At 37.2% G+C, this 17,593-nt stretch overlaps 2 protein-coding genes across 5 annotated transcripts in view; one reads left to right on the top strand and one right to left on the bottom strand.

Annotated features, from left to right (window-relative positions):
- The window catches only part of LOC103177565, a 30,673-nt gene that overhangs the window by 5,515 nt on the left and 7,565 nt on the right, over positions 1–17,593 (bottom strand). Inside the window, exon 4 of one of the 3 annotated variants that reach the window (XM_007891789.2) lies at positions 17,511–17,558. The exons of the other annotated variants lie outside the window; for them this stretch is intronic. Within the exon in view, the coding sequence (XP_007889980.1) occupies positions 17,533–17,558 (26 nt within the window). The 3' untranslated portion in view covers positions 17,511–17,532. Of the gene's footprint in view, positions 1–17,510; positions 17,559–17,593 lie in introns of those variants that run through there. 3 annotated transcript variants of the gene reach the window in all.
- The window catches only part of atp6v1ab (ATPase H+ transporting V1 subunit Ab), a 26,579-nt gene extending 8,986 nt beyond the window's left edge, over positions 1–17,593 (top strand). For both annotated transcript variants that reach the window (XM_042334539.1, XM_007891788.2), the window contains exons 3-16: positions 1,005–1,096; positions 1,505–1,633; positions 2,992–3,206; positions 4,488–4,625; positions 5,993–6,144; positions 7,410–7,572; positions 8,091–8,199; positions 8,801–8,923; positions 9,788–9,902; positions 10,667–10,730; positions 11,377–11,580; positions 12,593–12,687; positions 13,257–13,428; positions 14,305–17,593. In XM_042334539.1, coding sequence (XP_042190473.1) covers positions 1,015–1,096; positions 1,505–1,633; positions 2,992–3,206; positions 4,488–4,625; positions 5,993–6,144; positions 7,410–7,572; positions 8,091–8,199; positions 8,801–8,923; positions 9,788–9,902; positions 10,667–10,730; positions 11,377–11,580; positions 12,593–12,687; positions 13,257–13,428; positions 14,305–14,397 — 1,854 coding nt within the window. In that variant the 5' untranslated portion in view covers positions 1,005–1,014 and the 3' untranslated portion in view covers positions 14,398–17,593. The remainder of the gene's footprint in view (positions 1–1,004; positions 1,097–1,504; positions 1,634–2,991; positions 3,207–4,487; positions 4,626–5,992; positions 6,145–7,409; positions 7,573–8,090; positions 8,200–8,800; positions 8,924–9,787; positions 9,903–10,666; positions 10,731–11,376; positions 11,581–12,592; positions 12,688–13,256; positions 13,429–14,304) is intronic.

Below are 17,593 nucleotides of genomic sequence, written 5' to 3'. Positions count from 1 at the left end.
CTATTGCCGTATCCCCAACAATAGTTGCCGTTTTGTATGTAAGTGTCTAAACAAACTACATCAGTGAACTTGCCATCTGCAGTCATATACCGTGTGATGGGCAATCTGTGTGCATAGATTTAAATTTAGAAACCTGTCACTCCAGGAACGGAGTACATTAAACATTTAATAAAGCCTACCTGACATGTGAATATTACATCCTCAAATAAATCTTACTTTTATATGCACCTCTATTAAAAATAACATTCCTGGTGCTAAAAATACCAGTAAGGTGGATCAGGAAGCAAAAAATTGTTGTGATGATGTTTACAAACTTGAACGTAGTGTCGTGTTTTAAAGCAGTCATTTTCATTGCGAAACTAATAGGCCTTGTAAATAAATTTAGAGTGCTAAACTGTGAAGCTTTGGTATGGCCGTGGGTATTGCATCTAATGATGACTGGTGTTCTGTCACCTACATCTTTAATGTTGTATTATTAACCAAATATATAGAAATATACTATTTACTGAACCTGTGGAAATAAAAATGTGCACTAGAGGGCACTCACTACATAGCACTTTCAAAATTGATAAGCATTTGCTATTACAGACCTATTCCTACCTCAATAAATTACAATTGGTTCAGTCGTTTTCTATAGAACATTATTTTTTGAAATAAATAAATAAGCTTGGCCTTGTCTTTTGAGTGCAAGATCCATTTTTGCAATGTTGGTTTAGTGATAAAGTGAGATTTTTGTTTTTCTGATTGAGTATTCACTTGGTCAATGCTACTTTAATAATAATTCGTGCAGCTGATATAGCTGAATTTTTGTGATCTTCACAACCAAGTGTTTTGTTTTCAACAACCCAAATCTGTGTTTGTATACCAGTAATTCTATTTTGAGCTAGTTAGTACATACTGATTCCATGCATGGTTTGCTGTGTTTGACTCTTGAGCATCATTGAGCTTAGCTCTTGGGTTACTGCAGCTTTTGCACTTGTACCCTTATTGCAAAAATTTTTCAGACTCATCAAGATGGATTTTGGAAAACTTCCCAAATTACAAGATGAAGACGATGAAAGCATGGTTGGATATGTTCATGGTGTTTCTGGTCCTGGTGAGTAACTCGTATGAGAACCTAATGAAATGGCATTATTGTATTGAAATTGATTGCAATTCAATCAAATGCAAAATATTTGCCCCTTTTTGTTTATCACAGGCTTTCACTCTCCCAGTTGAATTCTGCTGATATATGATGCCCTTCAAGGTATTGAGAGAATCCTAAATTGGAGGTTGAGCCTTCAGCCACTGTGCTACCACCGACTGGTACTCCCTCCACCTATGCCTCAGACTCCCCCTTCTCTTTTGAAAACCTGCCTAATAACCTATCCCTTTGAATGGTTTTACAGTCACCTCCCCACCTGGTCTTCAATACCATCTCTAAAGTGATGTTGCTTTCCATGAAGGGTGCTATATAAATGCAAATTGTTATATTTTGTCTTTTCCTTTTCCGTGTATTTTCCAGTTGTTACCGCTTCCAATATGGCAGGAGCAGCCATGTATGAGCTGGTACGTGTAGGTCATTCTGAATTGGTTGGTGAGATTATCCGCTTGGAGGGCGAAATGGCTACAATTCAAGTCTATGAAGAAACATGTATCCCTTTGTAGGTGTGTGTTCTGAGATGGGAAAACTGGTTAATTTAAAATCAGCAACATTAAAATATAATGTTGCTGATTTTATTTCTGATCAGTGGAATTAGTTGCTTCTGCATTACAGATTATTTTGCACAAAACCCTATTGTGCAAAAACCTTATGTGTAATTGCTCACAAGATGTGTAAGTTTCTCCAGTGTTCGTTATGTGAGCGACGGATAAAATAATTTGCTGTTTTAAAAAAAAATGCAAAGAATTAAATGATAAAAAGACTATTTACTTCAAGTACGTTCCTTCCACAGACTTCTGTGATCTGCTTTTATCTTGGGACTTTGCCCAACCCAATGACTCTGCGGAAATGTTGTTTTTCCCTACTCTTTCTTTCATCCTTTTTTTCCCCCCCCTCCCCCCCAAAAATGATTGAGAAACTCCAGGCTCCCGTCATATAATCATGTTTGCTTTATTAAAGACAGAATGTATATGTGGAGTCCTGTAGCTCAGTGGTTAGAGCGCTCGCTTTGCAAGCAAGACACCTAGGTTCAATTCTAGGCAGGGCGAAACCTTGGACAAGTTTCCTTACTCCACATGCCTAATAATAATTCCTCCCCCCCAAAAAATTGGTCATTTTCAATCCACGACTGTTTGTGGGACACTGCTGTGCGCAATTGGCTGCCGCGTTTCGCCTACAAATATACAGTCAATTCACTTTACAGCATATTCTGTGAAGCGCTTTGAGACGTCTAGAAGATGTGAAAAGCGCTATATCAAATGCAAGGATTATTATTATATTATTGTATCTGTGTTATCAAGATGTTACTGTTTTGTGTTTAGTTTTTGATTTTTCTCTCTTCTGCCTTTCCTAAAGATGGTGACTGTGGTCGCACGGACAACAATGGCTCTCTGCTACTTGTCCAAGTAACCCTTGTTCAGGCAGTTTGGCTTTGTTGGCCTTTGAACTGAACATGATCCTGTCCACTTGACGTCCACATAACCACTTCAACAGTGGTCCACTTGATAGTTATCAGGAGCCCTGGGTGATTTAGCTGTTTATCTTCATACTTCAAAAAAAAAGTTGTTTAGACCAATAGTTTTGTTTGTGGTAGTCAACCTCTTGTACTTCACCCAAGGGATTATTCATGTCTGAGCCTTCATTGGGTGTAAGAGTGGACTGTTTGACACAGTTTATTATTTCACTCAGGTTTATAGTTGAAAACGGGAGTCTTGGCTTCCTGATCTTGCACTGTTTTTCTCATCTCATTCCTCTGCATGTGACAGGTGCTAACATATGCCACTCCTAACAAGTAACATCTTTGTTTTCTGACACTAAAAACTTTATATTTTCCTGAGCTGTTATGTTAGCTGGAGTATCTGTTGGAGATCCTGTGCTTCGCACAGGGAAGCCTCTTTCTGTGGAATTGGGGCCTGGCATCATGGGAGCAATTTTTGATGGTATCCAGCGACCTTTGAAGGACATTAATGACCTGACTCACAGTATTTATATCCCTCGTGGTGTGAATGTAAATGCTCTGAGTAAAGATGTCAAGTGGGACTTTACACCATCCAAGAATTTGCGGGTAAGAGCTTTCAGTAAAGATGTAATTTAAGGTTTTCCTTGGAGGAACACGTAGTTAATTAAAGTTAAATTGGGTTTTGATGATTACAACTGTAGGTGTATCAAGTGACTATTCTTTTGTGCCCTAATCAGCTGCAGTACTTTGATATTTTTCCAAGAACTGTAATGCAAATCCGCTCCTTTGCCACTCCCGTGTTCTAAGGGCTTCAACACATGCTAGGATATAGTTTCACACTGTAAGGAAATTATAATAGCGTAGCAGTTGTGCAACGAGTTTGAAAAGAGTTCCATATGGGCAAGCCACTTCCGCAAGGAAAATTTCCTGTGCCTGGAATGGTGAGTGAACTCTCCACTGATGGATGCACCCTGATTGCCTAATACTTTCTGGAATTAGATATTAGTTTGCAAGAACAGGGCTTAGGTGTATGTTTTGGAGTATTGTTGGAATTTAACCAGTTAAAACTGCATAACTTGCCATTGTGAACATTGGCTAGCAGGCCTTCACTCTTGTCCAGCTAGTCCTATCCTACCCATCAGGGCTATGCCTTTCCAGGTTAACAGGAGCCAATTAGGAAGAATCCCTGCTGTCAATGATCTACCCTTCAAGTTCTGCCAATGCGCAAGGCTGGCTAGACTGCCACAGATGGCTTGATTCCAATATTTTGTTGCTAAGAATGTCACCTTGCAACCCCAAGGAGATCTCTCTTATCTCCTTTAAGCGCTCTGAGCCGCCGCCCGGCATGGAGGGTGCTATATAAGTGCAAGTTGTTGTCGTTTCTCCACCACCACCCCCACCGATGATGGCAAAGTTCCAGAAACTGGTGTTGAGGTTAAATGGGTTCACAATATCACAACATTGTTTGGATGAAGAAGGTTCTTTGGTCCATTTAGTCTCATCTTTCGAGAATGACCACCTAGCTATCCTCCCATCACAATGTAAGGCTGCTTCTTAAAGAGTCCAGTTTTGTGGTCTCAATCACTCCTCCTGGTAACCTAATTCCAGTTGTAACTTACCCTCTGGGTAAAGAAAAACTTTGTGGTATCTGTCCTGAAATTGTACTTTGCAAAATTACGTACACTCATACAAATGAAACCTGCCATTAGTTAGAAGCTTATTTTCATTCTGGGGCTACAAAGTAGAGGTAGAACAATTATTATAATTTACCTTTGAACTAGTTCAACAGTTTTAAAAAAATAAGTATTTGTTTATGAGACAGATGTATCAACTAGTTCAGAGAGGTTTGATAGATTGTATTGAACTCTAATTTGGTATTTTATTAAGGTTGGCAGCCATGTCACTGGTGGAGATATATATGGTGGTGTGATAGAAAATTCTCTTATTAAGCATAAGATCATGCTTCCTCCGAAAAACCGAGGAACTGTTACATACATTGCCCCACCCGGAAACTATGATGTCTCCGTAAGTATTTAAGATTCCATTCTGTAGATTTGAATAAATGTATTCCTTGTTTAACATTACTGTATTTTATTACTGGGAGCTCAACCGAGTGCGAGTAAAAAAATAAAAAAAAAACACCTACAGATTGCACAGGTGCACTATGCACATAAAGTGACCTCAGCTATGACACACCGACAATTTTTTTCCACAGGAAGCCAGCTATTCCAACCAGCAAAAGGTCAAACCCCTGGCACTTTGGTTTTCGAGGCTGCTTCTCTCTAGTCAGCATTCATTTCCTATCTTGGGGTATCCTGCAGGCTTCCCATTTACAGGAGAACCTAGTTTATCCGACTATGAGAATGAATGGGAGCATACCATTGTTGGCGTTGACCTCTATTTTCCTAGGGTAGTCCTGAAAATCTCTCCCTTCCAAACGTTGATGTCAGCAGGCTGTACCTCACCCTCAATATCATGCTGCTGAAAATACTGAAAAGTCTGAGTTAATGTCTGCCCAGACCTAGAGCTGTTCCATTTTGTGCACAGTTTGATCCATAGAGACCCGCCATGTAGTTCAAATCAATTTGTCAATAGTAATCACTCTATCTAGACTGTAAATGTTGTATTTAGAAACAAAATACCAATGGATGGAACAAAAAAATCAATTTCCAAAAAAGTCATCACAGTATTGCAAATCTGTTGCACTTAAATTGAGGACTGCAGCATTTTCATAGAACTTAAGTATGTCAAGTGTAAAATGTAACAAGCAGCATTTAAAATATAAATGTTGCATTTGACAGATTCAACAGTCAAAACAGTTACAAAGTATATTCCAAAAATAAGTTCACATAAATACTTACTGCACTTCCAATCAAAATGAAGAACCCTTGGCAATTACAGTGCCTGTGAAATTCATTGCAAAAAATATTTTAAACAAACAGCATTAGTGCAGCCTAAAATGAATTTTCAAGAGCAAGCTTTGTCTGGTTGTGAAATGCCAAAGCCCTTTTAATTTAAACCTCCTTCATGGAGTCCTGTAGTTTATTGGTTAGAGCGATTGCCTCGCAAGTGAGAAGACTTGGGTTCGCTTCATAGGCAGGGCAAAGCCTTCGGCAAGTTTCCTTACTCCACAAGAATAACGTCTCTTGACTCACTGTCGCTTTCTTTCCCATCCCTCCCCCTTTGTCTCCCTCCACCTACATCTCAGCCTCCCAGGCAATACTGTGAAGCATTTTGAAATGTTCTACCAATGAGAAAGACACTATGTAAATGTAAATATATTGATGCAATTATTGGGATGTGTTTAAATCTAACCTTTGCATAAGCATAAATAGAAAAACCTTTAGTTTGGTAATGAGAAATGTACTTTCTCCACCTTTTCTTACAAAAAGGACGTTGTTTTGGAGCTTGAATTTGAAGGAGTCCGAGAGAAGTTCACCATGGTTCAGATTTGGCCTGTTCGGCAGGTACGGCCAGTAACTGAAAAACTTCCGGCCAATCACCCTCTTCTGACAGGTCAGCGTGTGTTGGATGCACTCTTCCCGTAAGTTTTAAACAAATACATCTTGAATTTAATTCGTGGGATGGAAATGGGGGTGGCATTTTCCTGTGCTACAGAGCGATTGACAGGAAGGTGCAACAAGCTGTACCCTTTTAAATTAGCCAATTGTTGGTGTTGCTGCAGTATCCTATCAGAAGGAGTGCTTTCTACTTGATGGTATTGTCACTGAGAGAATCCTAGACTATAGATGCAATGATTTCAAGGAAGGCCAAGCAAATTATTATATTTTACAAATACCTTTGTAACTAATTTTTAGATTCTACAGAAATAATAGAGGAATGACAAAGCATAAATGAAAATCATGATCTGTACCAAATTATTAGTGCAAGAAAATTGTGAGTATGTACAAGATATGCAATCTTTAAATACATAGAAATAACTGGGAAAGCACCTTTATTGATGCTTTACAGTGGCTCCCCATCAGAATGAGCTACACAGTTAGAAGCATAGGGCAGAGAGCTTGCAGGATCTTCTGGCCTGCGAGAGGTAGAAGAGCATGTCTTGAGGCACTTAACTTCTGATGAACTCAGTTCAATGCATTAGAACTGTAAACATGCCTTCAGAGGGAGGAAGTGTGTGTGCAAGGGTTAATGGAAAGTCCCTGGCAGTATGTAATATGGAAATACCATGTCCATAAGAAGTTATTGCACATCTATATTGATGAGGGTGAAGGGGAATGGCGAACTGATGGATTTTGATGAGAATACAATAGGGAGTGCCAAAATGTCCTGAATGATTGCTGATCCTCACCTGAAACCAAGGTTATCTATACAGGCAGTTCAAGATGAGAGGATCTAAGTCCTGTCAAAGCACTTTCCACTTTGCTTGGGTAAAGACTGTGAAGACTATTATTATTATTCATTTCCCACAGAGCTGTGTATGCTCCCCTTTCGAAAATATAGCAACTTTGTTTGTAGTACATTGTAGGTGCAAGATAGGTGCTGCGTTTACCTGCATGACATCCACTTAATTTCTAAATAGTCTTACTTTGAAAAGTTCTTTGATGCGCTAATTTTCCATGAAAGGCATTATATGAGTGCAAGTTGTTCTCGTTAATGATAATTTTTACCAGTAATTACTTGGACACAATGTGACATTAGAATGAAAGCACTTCACAGGATTTACTATAGAAGTGTTGTGACTATTTGTAGGCAACGAGGAAAAGAATGCATTAATTTTTCTGCTGCATAGCTGGCGAGTCGCACTATAGTGGATTCAGTATTCTTGTTTTGTTCCTGTGTCTTAAGGTGTGTCCAAGGTGGAACCACAGCTATCCCAGGAGCATTTGGCTGTGGAAAAACGGTTATTTCACAGTCCCTCTCAAAGTACTCCAACAGTGATGTTATTATTTATGTTGGATGTGGAGAGCGTGGGAATGAGATGTCTGAAGTACTGAGAGATTTTCCAGAGGTAAGTTTAGTCGTATTATCAGAGAATATCAATATAACCTGTTAAAGTAGGACTAATGTTTTATGTCAATTCATTATTCTTTCTGACGTATGCAAATTGGACGTATACAGATTCAAAAGGAAATTACCAATGGGTCAAGCTGAAGAACCTATTTGAAGATTATTTGCTAAAATGTTCTGGCCTAATTCTTTTGTGAACTCATCTGGGTTCACTCACTTTTCTAGTGATAAAGCATCATGTTTTCAAAAATTGTGATATTCCAACTTCTCCCCCCCATCTAAATTAATTGGCCGCTCATCTCATTGTCATGAGATGTTGGTGATGCAGATCAGCTAGTGTTTATTTATGTAACGTTCACTTCATTTCTAATCAGTTTAATCAATTGGAATTTAGTCGATATCAATGTGGACAGAATGCTCATATAGTGGAAAGGAGACTTGCCATTGTCTTGCCTTTTTTCTTTCCATCATGCTATATTGAGAATAATGTTAATCCTCCTTTCTCTTGCTTTCCTATAGTTGACAATGGAAGTTGATGGAAAAGTAGAAAGCATCATGAAGAGAACCTCCTTGGTAGCTAATACCTCCAACATGCCTGTTGCTGCCAGAGAAGCTTCTATCTACACAGGTACAATGTTCTTTTTGGAATAAAAAATAGCATGAAGCAAAACAACAATCTGGGTTACATTTATGATATCGATGGCTGTGGAAAACTACTGAGGTTATTTAAGAAATGTAAAAGATTCTTGTGAGCTCCTTGCAGATTTTGTTCAGAGGAAATCCTGCACCATCTTGGAGAAGTTGTCTGATAAGTCCCTTTGCTCTTCAATAAATGTTCTTGAAATCATTTAAATACTGTTATAGAGTGACGTATTTACATTCAGAGTCCAGGGAGAGGTAACAATCTATGATTCCTTACGATTGAGTGCTTAACTATTGAGATAAAATGATTTGCTCACCTTTGTTCTTGAAATGTCATTTTCACAAATTACTGTTCCTTTTTAAAATAAAAGTTGTGGATAAAAGGTATTGAATGAGATTTAGATTGAAGACATGTTGCCTCTAGATGCAATTTAGTCTCTAATTTAGAAGGAGCTCACCAGAAAAAGATCAAACGTTTGTGAGTGGTCAATTATTTCTGTAATCTTCAGTTCATTTTATAAGTTTCTGCTTGGTGTTTAAATGCACTATTTTCATATTGAAAATTGCATTATTTCTGCCCTTTGAAGGTATTACTCTTTCTGAATACTTCCGAGATATGGGTTACAATGTTAGCATGATGGCAGACTCTACTTCCCGATGGGCTGAGGCCTTGAGAGAAATCTCTGGTCGTCTGGCAGAAATGCCTGCTGGTATGGTTTTTTTTCATTTATAAGCATATGCTTTTCACACATCTTATCTGTCACTAAGATCCTTATCTAAATGCACGAATACTGGTCCTAATTATACATTTTAATGTGTTAATTGCAACACTTTTGTGTACTTGGGTTTATTTTCCACTTTTTCGAGAATTTGTCAAATTGTTAAATGCAATTTTAAATTTGAAGCCCATTTTCTGTGCATTCTTATAAGGATTACAACAAAACCAATTTCAAACAACAAACAAAATTATATTTGTATAGCGCCTTTCACGTCGGGAGGACTCCCGAGGAGCTGGACAATCAGTGTTTCCGGCCCAAGCTGGCAGTCGGGATCGGGGAGGGTGGAGGGCAGGTGGGGGAGGAGGGTGACTAAAGGCACGGTTGAAGAGGAGGGTCTTGAGATGGGTCTTGGAGGAGGCAAGGGAGGGGGTGTGAGGTGGAGGGACTGCGGGATGGAGTTTCAGAGGGTGGGGCAGAGTGGCTGACAGCCTGCCGGCCAAAGGTGGGTTCTTCTCACTCAGCTCTTGTTAACACTCCAAATTCAAAATCTTAACAGATATTGCGAGCTATGCAATTTTAGCTAGTTAAATTCCAGCATTTTATACCTTAACATATTTGAATTGTCAAATCCTGCCAATCAATTACTTTATTTAAGGTATCTAGTTAACGCCTAAACAAAATTTTAATACAGGTGCAGAATATATTCCTGAAGATGTTCTTAAATATTATACATAAAACCAGTTTACTTTGAGTATCTTTGATTTAGCAAAGATGGTCATTACCCAAATCCTTTGATTATTATGATGATTATTATAGTGCGACAAGAAGTGGTTGACAAATCTTTGTCTTTTATAGACAGTGGTTATCCTGCTTATCTGGGCGCTCGTCTAGCCTCCTTTTATGAGCGTGCAGGTAGAGTCAAATGCCTGGGAAACCCTGAACGAGAAGGTAGTGTCAGCATTGTTGGAGCGTAAGTAATATTCACATGATATATTTAGCAGTTTAATTTTAAAGACATCCCTTCATCTTCATTCAAATGTGAATTAGATATTTAAGACATTATCTTCTATGGAGTCTGTTTATAAAGTGTCTGTCCTCTGACTCAGAAAACGCCCAACAATTTTTACAAATTTTCATCTTTCTAATCCTAGTGCAGGATTGATGTTGTCAAAGCTGGAAAGAGTCATGAGTACCTGATATTGTATGGTTAGGAAAGAAGCTTGGTGAAAATATGTAACTGCCTTCCACTGACCATCCCCATTCCATTAAATTACCCGAGGAAAGGTTCTATGTAGTTTCTTCTTTGTTCCCAGCTCCCACTACCCTCAAAGTTCCAGAATATTTATTTAATTTTAATTTACTTCATTCATCATTGATGGTCAGCTCACCTTGTTTGCCCACCTTATGTTCATACGTTCAGGTTTGCCCACTTTATGTTCAGGCACTGTGGAATAGAAATTCCAAGTCCAGATTTACTCTATTAATGTGGCATTTCAGATTGTGTATAATTCAATTTTAACTTTGAAGCTTGTTTTCTGTAGTTTTTAAAATACCTTATTGAAAACCAGCTTCAAAACTAAAGACTGAATTTTACAAGTTTTGGTTTCTCAGAAGTGCTATGTTAATAAAGGAAATACGACCCAGATGGAATTTTACCCCACATGTCAGGCTGCCAGTTAGCGAATTGCAATCTGATAAACTGCCTTCTACAACTCAATTTGTCCTTTCTTGCAGTGTCTCCCCTCCTGGTGGTGATTTCTCGGATCCTGTGACATCTGCTACACTTGGTATTGTTCAGGTATTTACACAATTTTGTAGGGCTTTTTGATCTGTAGTCCTTCTGAATAGGTACTATTTCAAAACTATTGACAACATGAAGCATAAATTGCCATTTATCATTTTGAATATTAAGTACTTCTAAAATGTCTGGATGATTTGCTAATGTTGTAATTCGCCAAAATGATTTCGGAAAACAGTTTGAAGAATACTGTCTTGCAGAAGACAAGAGACCTCTTGTCTAATAAAGAATTGACTGGTTTGTTCACTATCCGCTTCCTTCAATTGAAGATATTCAAAAAAAGCAATCTCTGCATTGGTATAGCACTTAGCAAAATTTCTCAAACACTTTAATAATTATAATAATCCTTGCATTTGATATAGCGCTTTTCACGTGTTCTAGATGTCTCAAAGCGCTTCACAGAATATACTGTAAAGTGAATTGACTGTATATTTGTGGGCGAAACGCGGCAGCCAATTGTGCAATTCATTACATTTTATTACTTTGCACAATTGACTTATTAAATTAATTAAAAATTACTTCGCACAATTGATTACATTTTAGTGTCCCAAGACTGTTGTAGGCATGTGTGGTTCAAGGACATTCAATAAAATTTTAGTTCTTCATAGCTGACAGATTGAAACAAACCTTTTTTTCTCCTTGCAAGGTTTTCTGGGGTCTGGACAAGAAACTGGCACAACGTAAGCACTTCCCATCTGTCAATTGGCTGATCAGCTACAGCAAATACACTCGTGCCTTAGATGAGTACTATGACAAGCACTTCGCAGAATTTGTGCCTTTAAGGACAAAGGCTAAAGAGATTCTGCAAGAAGAGGAAGATCTCGCTGAAATTGTCCAGCTAGTTGGAAAAGTGAGTACTGTATAGTTTTGCTCATTCTTGAGATAATAATAATAATAATCCTTGCATTTGATATAGCGCTTTTCACGTCGGGAGGACGTCCCAAAGCGCTTCACAGAACACACTGTAAAGTGAATTGACTATATTTGTGGGCGAACCCAGCAGCCAATTGCGCACAGCAATGTCCCACAAACGGTCGTAGATTGAAAATGACCAATTTATTATTGTTTTTGGTTTTGGAGGGATTATTATTAGGCTCTGTGTGGAGTAAGGAAACTTGCCCAAGGTTTCGCTCTGCCTGGAATTGAACTCAGGTCTCTCACTTGCAAAGAGAGTGCTCCAGCCACTGAGCTACAGGACTCCACATGTGGGTGACACTGGCAGAACTAGCATTTATTACTCAGCCCTAGTTCCCCGAGAAGGTAGTGTTCTCTGGGAAATTATATAGATAATAAGATCATTCCTAAGTGTTCTTGGAGAGTGTTTAGGGTGGAGAAAAATTAAAGCATCCCATCTGGTCTTTTATGGGTGTGAATTGAGGGGGTGTTCATTCAGTGCTAAAAGGTTACAATGGCATAATCTTAAAAATACCACTGCCTCATCTTACACATGTTAACTGCAACAGTGACATGATTAAAATTGGGATCTTACTGTATGGGGAACTACAGGTCCAGACTCCTGTTCCATCACTCAGCATGTTGCAGAATTTGAGTCGCCTTCAGAAAAAACATTTGTTGGGATTTCTTGGTATGTGAATCTATGCAAATTTTTTATTTTCTTTCAAATTAATGTTTTATGTTTATTTTGATGTAATAACACTCTTCCACAGAAAACAGTAAATTATTTTGTGTAGACCAAGTTTTGTGTATTTTAAGAGTGGTTTCTTTTGGCAGTTACCATAAACATTAAAGCAGTATATCAGAAATTCAAAAACACAAATATCTTGAATACTAATAAAGGAATGTTTGCTTTCCTTTCAACCTTAATTGGTTATTTATTAATGCCTTTTTAAATTCTTTTACAGGCATCACTGGCAGAGACTGACAAAATAACTTTAGAGGTAGCTAAGTTGATAAAAGATGACTACCTGCAGCAAAATGGATATACTCCTTACGATAGGTAACTGTTATTTCCTTAATTTTAATTTCCAGCAATTCTAGCAATTTTCCAAACACTTCTCTGAACAGATAAAATTCAATGCTTTAATACAATAGAATTAAATCCCCTATTCCAAACAGCGCATCTCTGATCTTAGCTGGCAGTTAAAGGCATTTGTACAGGCAGAGAAATGTTGAAGGAAAGGAAAATCAGTTGTGCATTCCACATTTTTGTTCAACTGGGAGACATTTGTACAGAAAATAATGCCCTTAGGTTTTCAGTTCTCTTTAAAATTTTAACAGATCTGGAATCCCCCATTCCAGTGCAAAATAGCACATTCTATTGTGTATCTAAATTCAAGTAATGGATACTGAGAACTGCTCCTATATGTGGAACTGAGTAACTAATATTACATATTATCCCAATATTGCACAATGTTGCACAAGTTATTTTAGCACAGTCTGAACAAGGGCCTAGTGATTGGAATGAACTAGAACTTTTCATGAGTGAATTTAAAAAATACAAATGAATTCTAATGTCAATATAGTTCCATTATGTTTAGTAAAGACCTGCTCTGTATTTTCTTAAAGGTTTTGTCCATTCTACAAAACTGTTGGCATGCTGTCAAATATGATTGCTTTCTATGACATGGCACGTCATGCAGTTGAATCTACAGCTCAAAGTGATAACAAGATTACGTGGTCGATCATACGTGAACATATGGGCGAGATCCTATACAAGCTGAGTGCCATGAAATTCAAGGTATTCAATGTTTGTTTTTAAAACTACTATGTTTACAAGATTGTTGAAAGGTGTACAATCTATATACAAATGGAATCTAATTTATGCCATTCTCTGATGTGGGAGTGGGAATAAACCCGAGAATTGACCTTACACTTTGCGCCTGAGACGAGTTATGATGCAGTCTGTCTAAAATACCCAACATCTGGCTGAAACGGTTCATCTCCCAGCAAGTATGATCTGGGAATATTCAATGGTATTGCCACCAATAGTTATCTCTTTTAAAAAAATTAATTTACCTTTAAGAAAGGGGTTAGTTAAACAACTCAGTGCCAATAATTTAGTGGAACTCGGCAGAACGGAATTACTAAACCAGTTTATCATAAAATGTTAGCCTGACTCAATTGGTAGCACTCTCGCCTCTGAGGCAGGTTGTGGGTTAAAGCCACACGTCTGGATCTTGTATTGGCTGGCATTCCAGTACAGTGGAGCATTATATTGTAGGAGGTGATGTCTTTCAGATGTGATGTTAAACCAAGGTTTTGTCTGCCTGTTCGGGTGGTCATTAAAAGATCCCATGGTACTATTCAAAAAGAAAATGGAGTTTCTCCTGGTGTCCTAGCCAACAATCCCACAGATAAAATTGATTATTCCCTTTTATAGCAATTTATGGGAAATTGCTGTTTGCCAATTGGCTGCCACATTTGCCTACAAAATTCACCAAAAGTTTAAAAGTACATTGTTGCAATTTGAAGGGAGTTCACTGAGGTTACCATTTAATGCAATGTTGCAAATTGAATCATTTCCGTTACAAAGTGTTTTACTAGAGACATCTAGACATGTTTCAATTTGACAAGCTAAACAGTATTGAGGCTAATATTTTCCTTTATTTCCCAGGACCCAGTGAAAGATGGAGAAGCAAAAATCAAGGCAGATTATGTTCAGCTTTATGAGGACATGCAGACGGCATTCCGAAGTCTAGAAGATTAAAATTTCCCTGATATTCTCTGAAGAATACTTGCAGTGAAATCCATTTTGCCCAGTATTTATATCTGTTATGTTTTCTTACATTCCTTTTCAACATTGAACATGCTTAAATGTTTTAATGTATTAGATGTACAGTAATTGGTTCACTATTCAAACTGAGCATGATAGGCCAGGCTTACTGTAGATGTGTTTGGAGATTCTATAAATATGGAATAAACAAGTGTCAGTATTGCAACGCTACCATAACTGGTATTGCACATCTTCTCAATTCCTGTAGAGGTGCCTCTTGAACTACATGTGCAAGGCAACGTTTAGACCATTGCAGAACCAAATGTGTCCATCCATCTTGTTTTTTTTTATTGTGAGTACAGGTAATTAATTAATTGTATATGTGCACATTACTCTCTGTATAATTAAGCATTCTTCAGAAGTGTGATTAAGAGGAAGTTTTAGGCTTCAGATTGGCTGAATTCTAAACATTGAAATAACCTTGCTTAATACAATACAAACTTTAAATTGATTAGTAATATGGAGATATTTCAATACACCATATTTTTCATCAGTAGCAAGAAGCCATGGGGGAATATCAATGACAAAATATTACAATAGAGCAGTTAGTAACAAAAAATCTAATAAGACCCTAATTACATGCTACTTCCCAGTTTTCACCACTACTTAATTTCTGAAGTGAAAAAATGTAACGAGTCTTGCAACAAGCTCTTCGTTGTAATTTTCTTCCCCTTTTCTCCCCACTTCCTCCTGGCAAATAGTCATTTCATTCATCTAAAAATATGTCAGATTCACTGTTAAGGATTTAACCTAAAATTCAGATTGTTTGAAGTCAAAATTTGAAAGTTCTAATTTTGTTCTTTGGCATCTGACGCTCATGATCCAAACATTCTGCCCTAGTAATCAGTGAATCTAAAGGCTTCATCAGAACTGATGGTCTACATGAGTTTATCATAATTGTGCTTTTGATTGTATGGGTATTTGATTGCTTCTCCTCCAGGTTATATTGTAGATGTTACATTGGAGAGTTTTGAGCATTTAATTTAGTTACAATTCTTTGCATTTATTGCATGCTGCTTTCTTGTGTGGAGTCTTCACCTGAGTTCTAAGTGTGAATTGTACAGCAGGATTGGTAATATGAAATATTAATTGGTAACACAAAAATAATGGAAAGATGTCATTTATTTTTATTGAATGTTTATAGACCATGAGTGAAGGAAGCTAGAATGACAAAAAACAGTCATGCTACTAAGAATAAATGATGAATGGTAACCAAGACAAGTGAAGGAAATGGGGAAAACTAAATTTAAAAGAGAAAATTGACAACTTTGAAAGAAATAAACAGAAAACTAAGTCAATAGTAAGGAAAGTCTGTGTGAAGGATTAAAAGGCAAGACTTGGGATTCGGGTTATTGTAACTTGTATCAGAGTTGCTAATATTACCTTTTCACATATTAGCTGTTGATCTAGTAACATGGAAGGTGTAAACAATGCTTCTAATTTCAAAAGGGCTTTTCCCTAGTATCCATAATAGGAAGAGGTAACTTGGCCTGTTGTCAATTCTTTGACATGAGTGCTATATTTTAGTATTGGTCACTATTAGGTATCCTCTTGTCAGTTATCCTCTTGCTGTAGGATGAGAATTTCATTTGGGAAAAATCAGTTGTTATTCAAGTCTTGATTATTTGTACTAGAGAGGTGAGAAGATAAATAGTTTTGGGGGTGGGAAGAGAATTTCTCAACTCGCTATCTTTATAGAGACTTCATTGATGGTAACTATGTAACTTCCATAAATGTGTAATAAATTTCTATATATTTATCAGGGACCTATTACCTGATTCCTGCTACTGCTCTCAAAATAGTCACTCCACTTTACAATATAACCTGTGAAATGCTTTGGGAAGTCCTCCTGCCATGAAAGACACTATACCAGAAGGATTATTATCCAGCTCTCATTTTTGGACAGCTGTTTTATGTCCTGCCTACGATCTTATGGTTTAATTGGGGTTTCTCATTATGATATACAGGAGAAGGTTTAGGCTTCAGAAATGTGAAGATCATGAAATGATGTACGTAGTTTTGGATGTATTCACTATTTAATATTGAGCACATAATAACATGAACTGGGGGCAATCATATGATTGTAATGTTTGGTGTAGGGACCGAAAGCAACTTGATCTGCCGGTTGTGTTTTCCAGTATAATTCACGAGTCTTTGTGGTCATATAATTAATTAAACTGGCATGATTATTGATCCTTAGCAGAGGAACTTCTAGGAGTTTATGTAAGACCTGTTCTTACTAAGTCGGACCAAAGATCTTCAGTTGACCTGCTTTTTTAAAAAGTGTAATTTCTAGTTGAAAGGTAGGTAGATTGGGGAGAAAAAATGAGGGTGGAAAAAGCTGAGAATGTCTAAATGATTGTGCAATAGTTGTAGTACATAACAAAGGAGACTTAAATAATGTGCATTTCTTTCTAAACTAGATTGATGATTGTTCACTTTGAACTTTTTAATTTCCACAAACCATTTCATGTGAATTTCCATTAAATGTTAAATCTATTTTATAAAGCAACTGGAAAAATTATAGCATTTCAGACTGCTCTTAAAAATAATCAAAAGGAGCTTAGCATATTAAAATAACCTTGTTTTCCAAAGCAATGGAAATTTAGATGTTGCCAAAACGAATGGACAACTTTGAGAATGCTGGTCTGCGGTCCATTGGATTTACATGTCTTGATTGGTCATTTGGAAATACGGCTTGTGCTGTTAAAGGAGTGAGGGTTCATTTAAATATCACCATTTTTTTGGCCAGTTAATACTTTTAATTCTGCTTCCTGTTGTGTGAAAGTGAGCAGTCACTGTACATTGGTCTTCATTGTAATACATTCATGTCCAAAAGCCTTGTAGTTCAAAATGTACTAGTGAAATTTAGATGTAATTAATTTAATGTTATAAGCAGATGACATTAGAGCATATTGGAAATTAAAGCATTCATGCAGCTGTATTGTGATTAATACAATGCAATAATTGAGTTTGTAACTCTTTCAGTGGTTCTGATGCTACTGTTCATTGTTGTCCAGTTAAAACAAAAAGAATTGTGTGTGTGCACACGGAAAGTTGTTTTCATATTCATGTTTGGTCGTTGTGTAAAAATCCTGGAAAAATAAAAGTTTACAAAATTGTGATGGTA

Source organism: Callorhinchus milii, unplaced genomic scaffold (genome assembly GCF_018977255.1).
Source record: "Callorhinchus milii isolate IMCB2004 unplaced genomic scaffold, IMCB_Cmil_1.0 Scaffold4, whole genome shotgun sequence".
NCBI lineage: Eukaryota > Metazoa > Chordata > Chondrichthyes > Chimaeriformes > Callorhinchidae > Callorhinchus > Callorhinchus milii.
The sequence above is the reverse complement of the archived record's forward strand: the minus strand, read 5'-3'. Positions and strand labels throughout refer to the sequence as shown.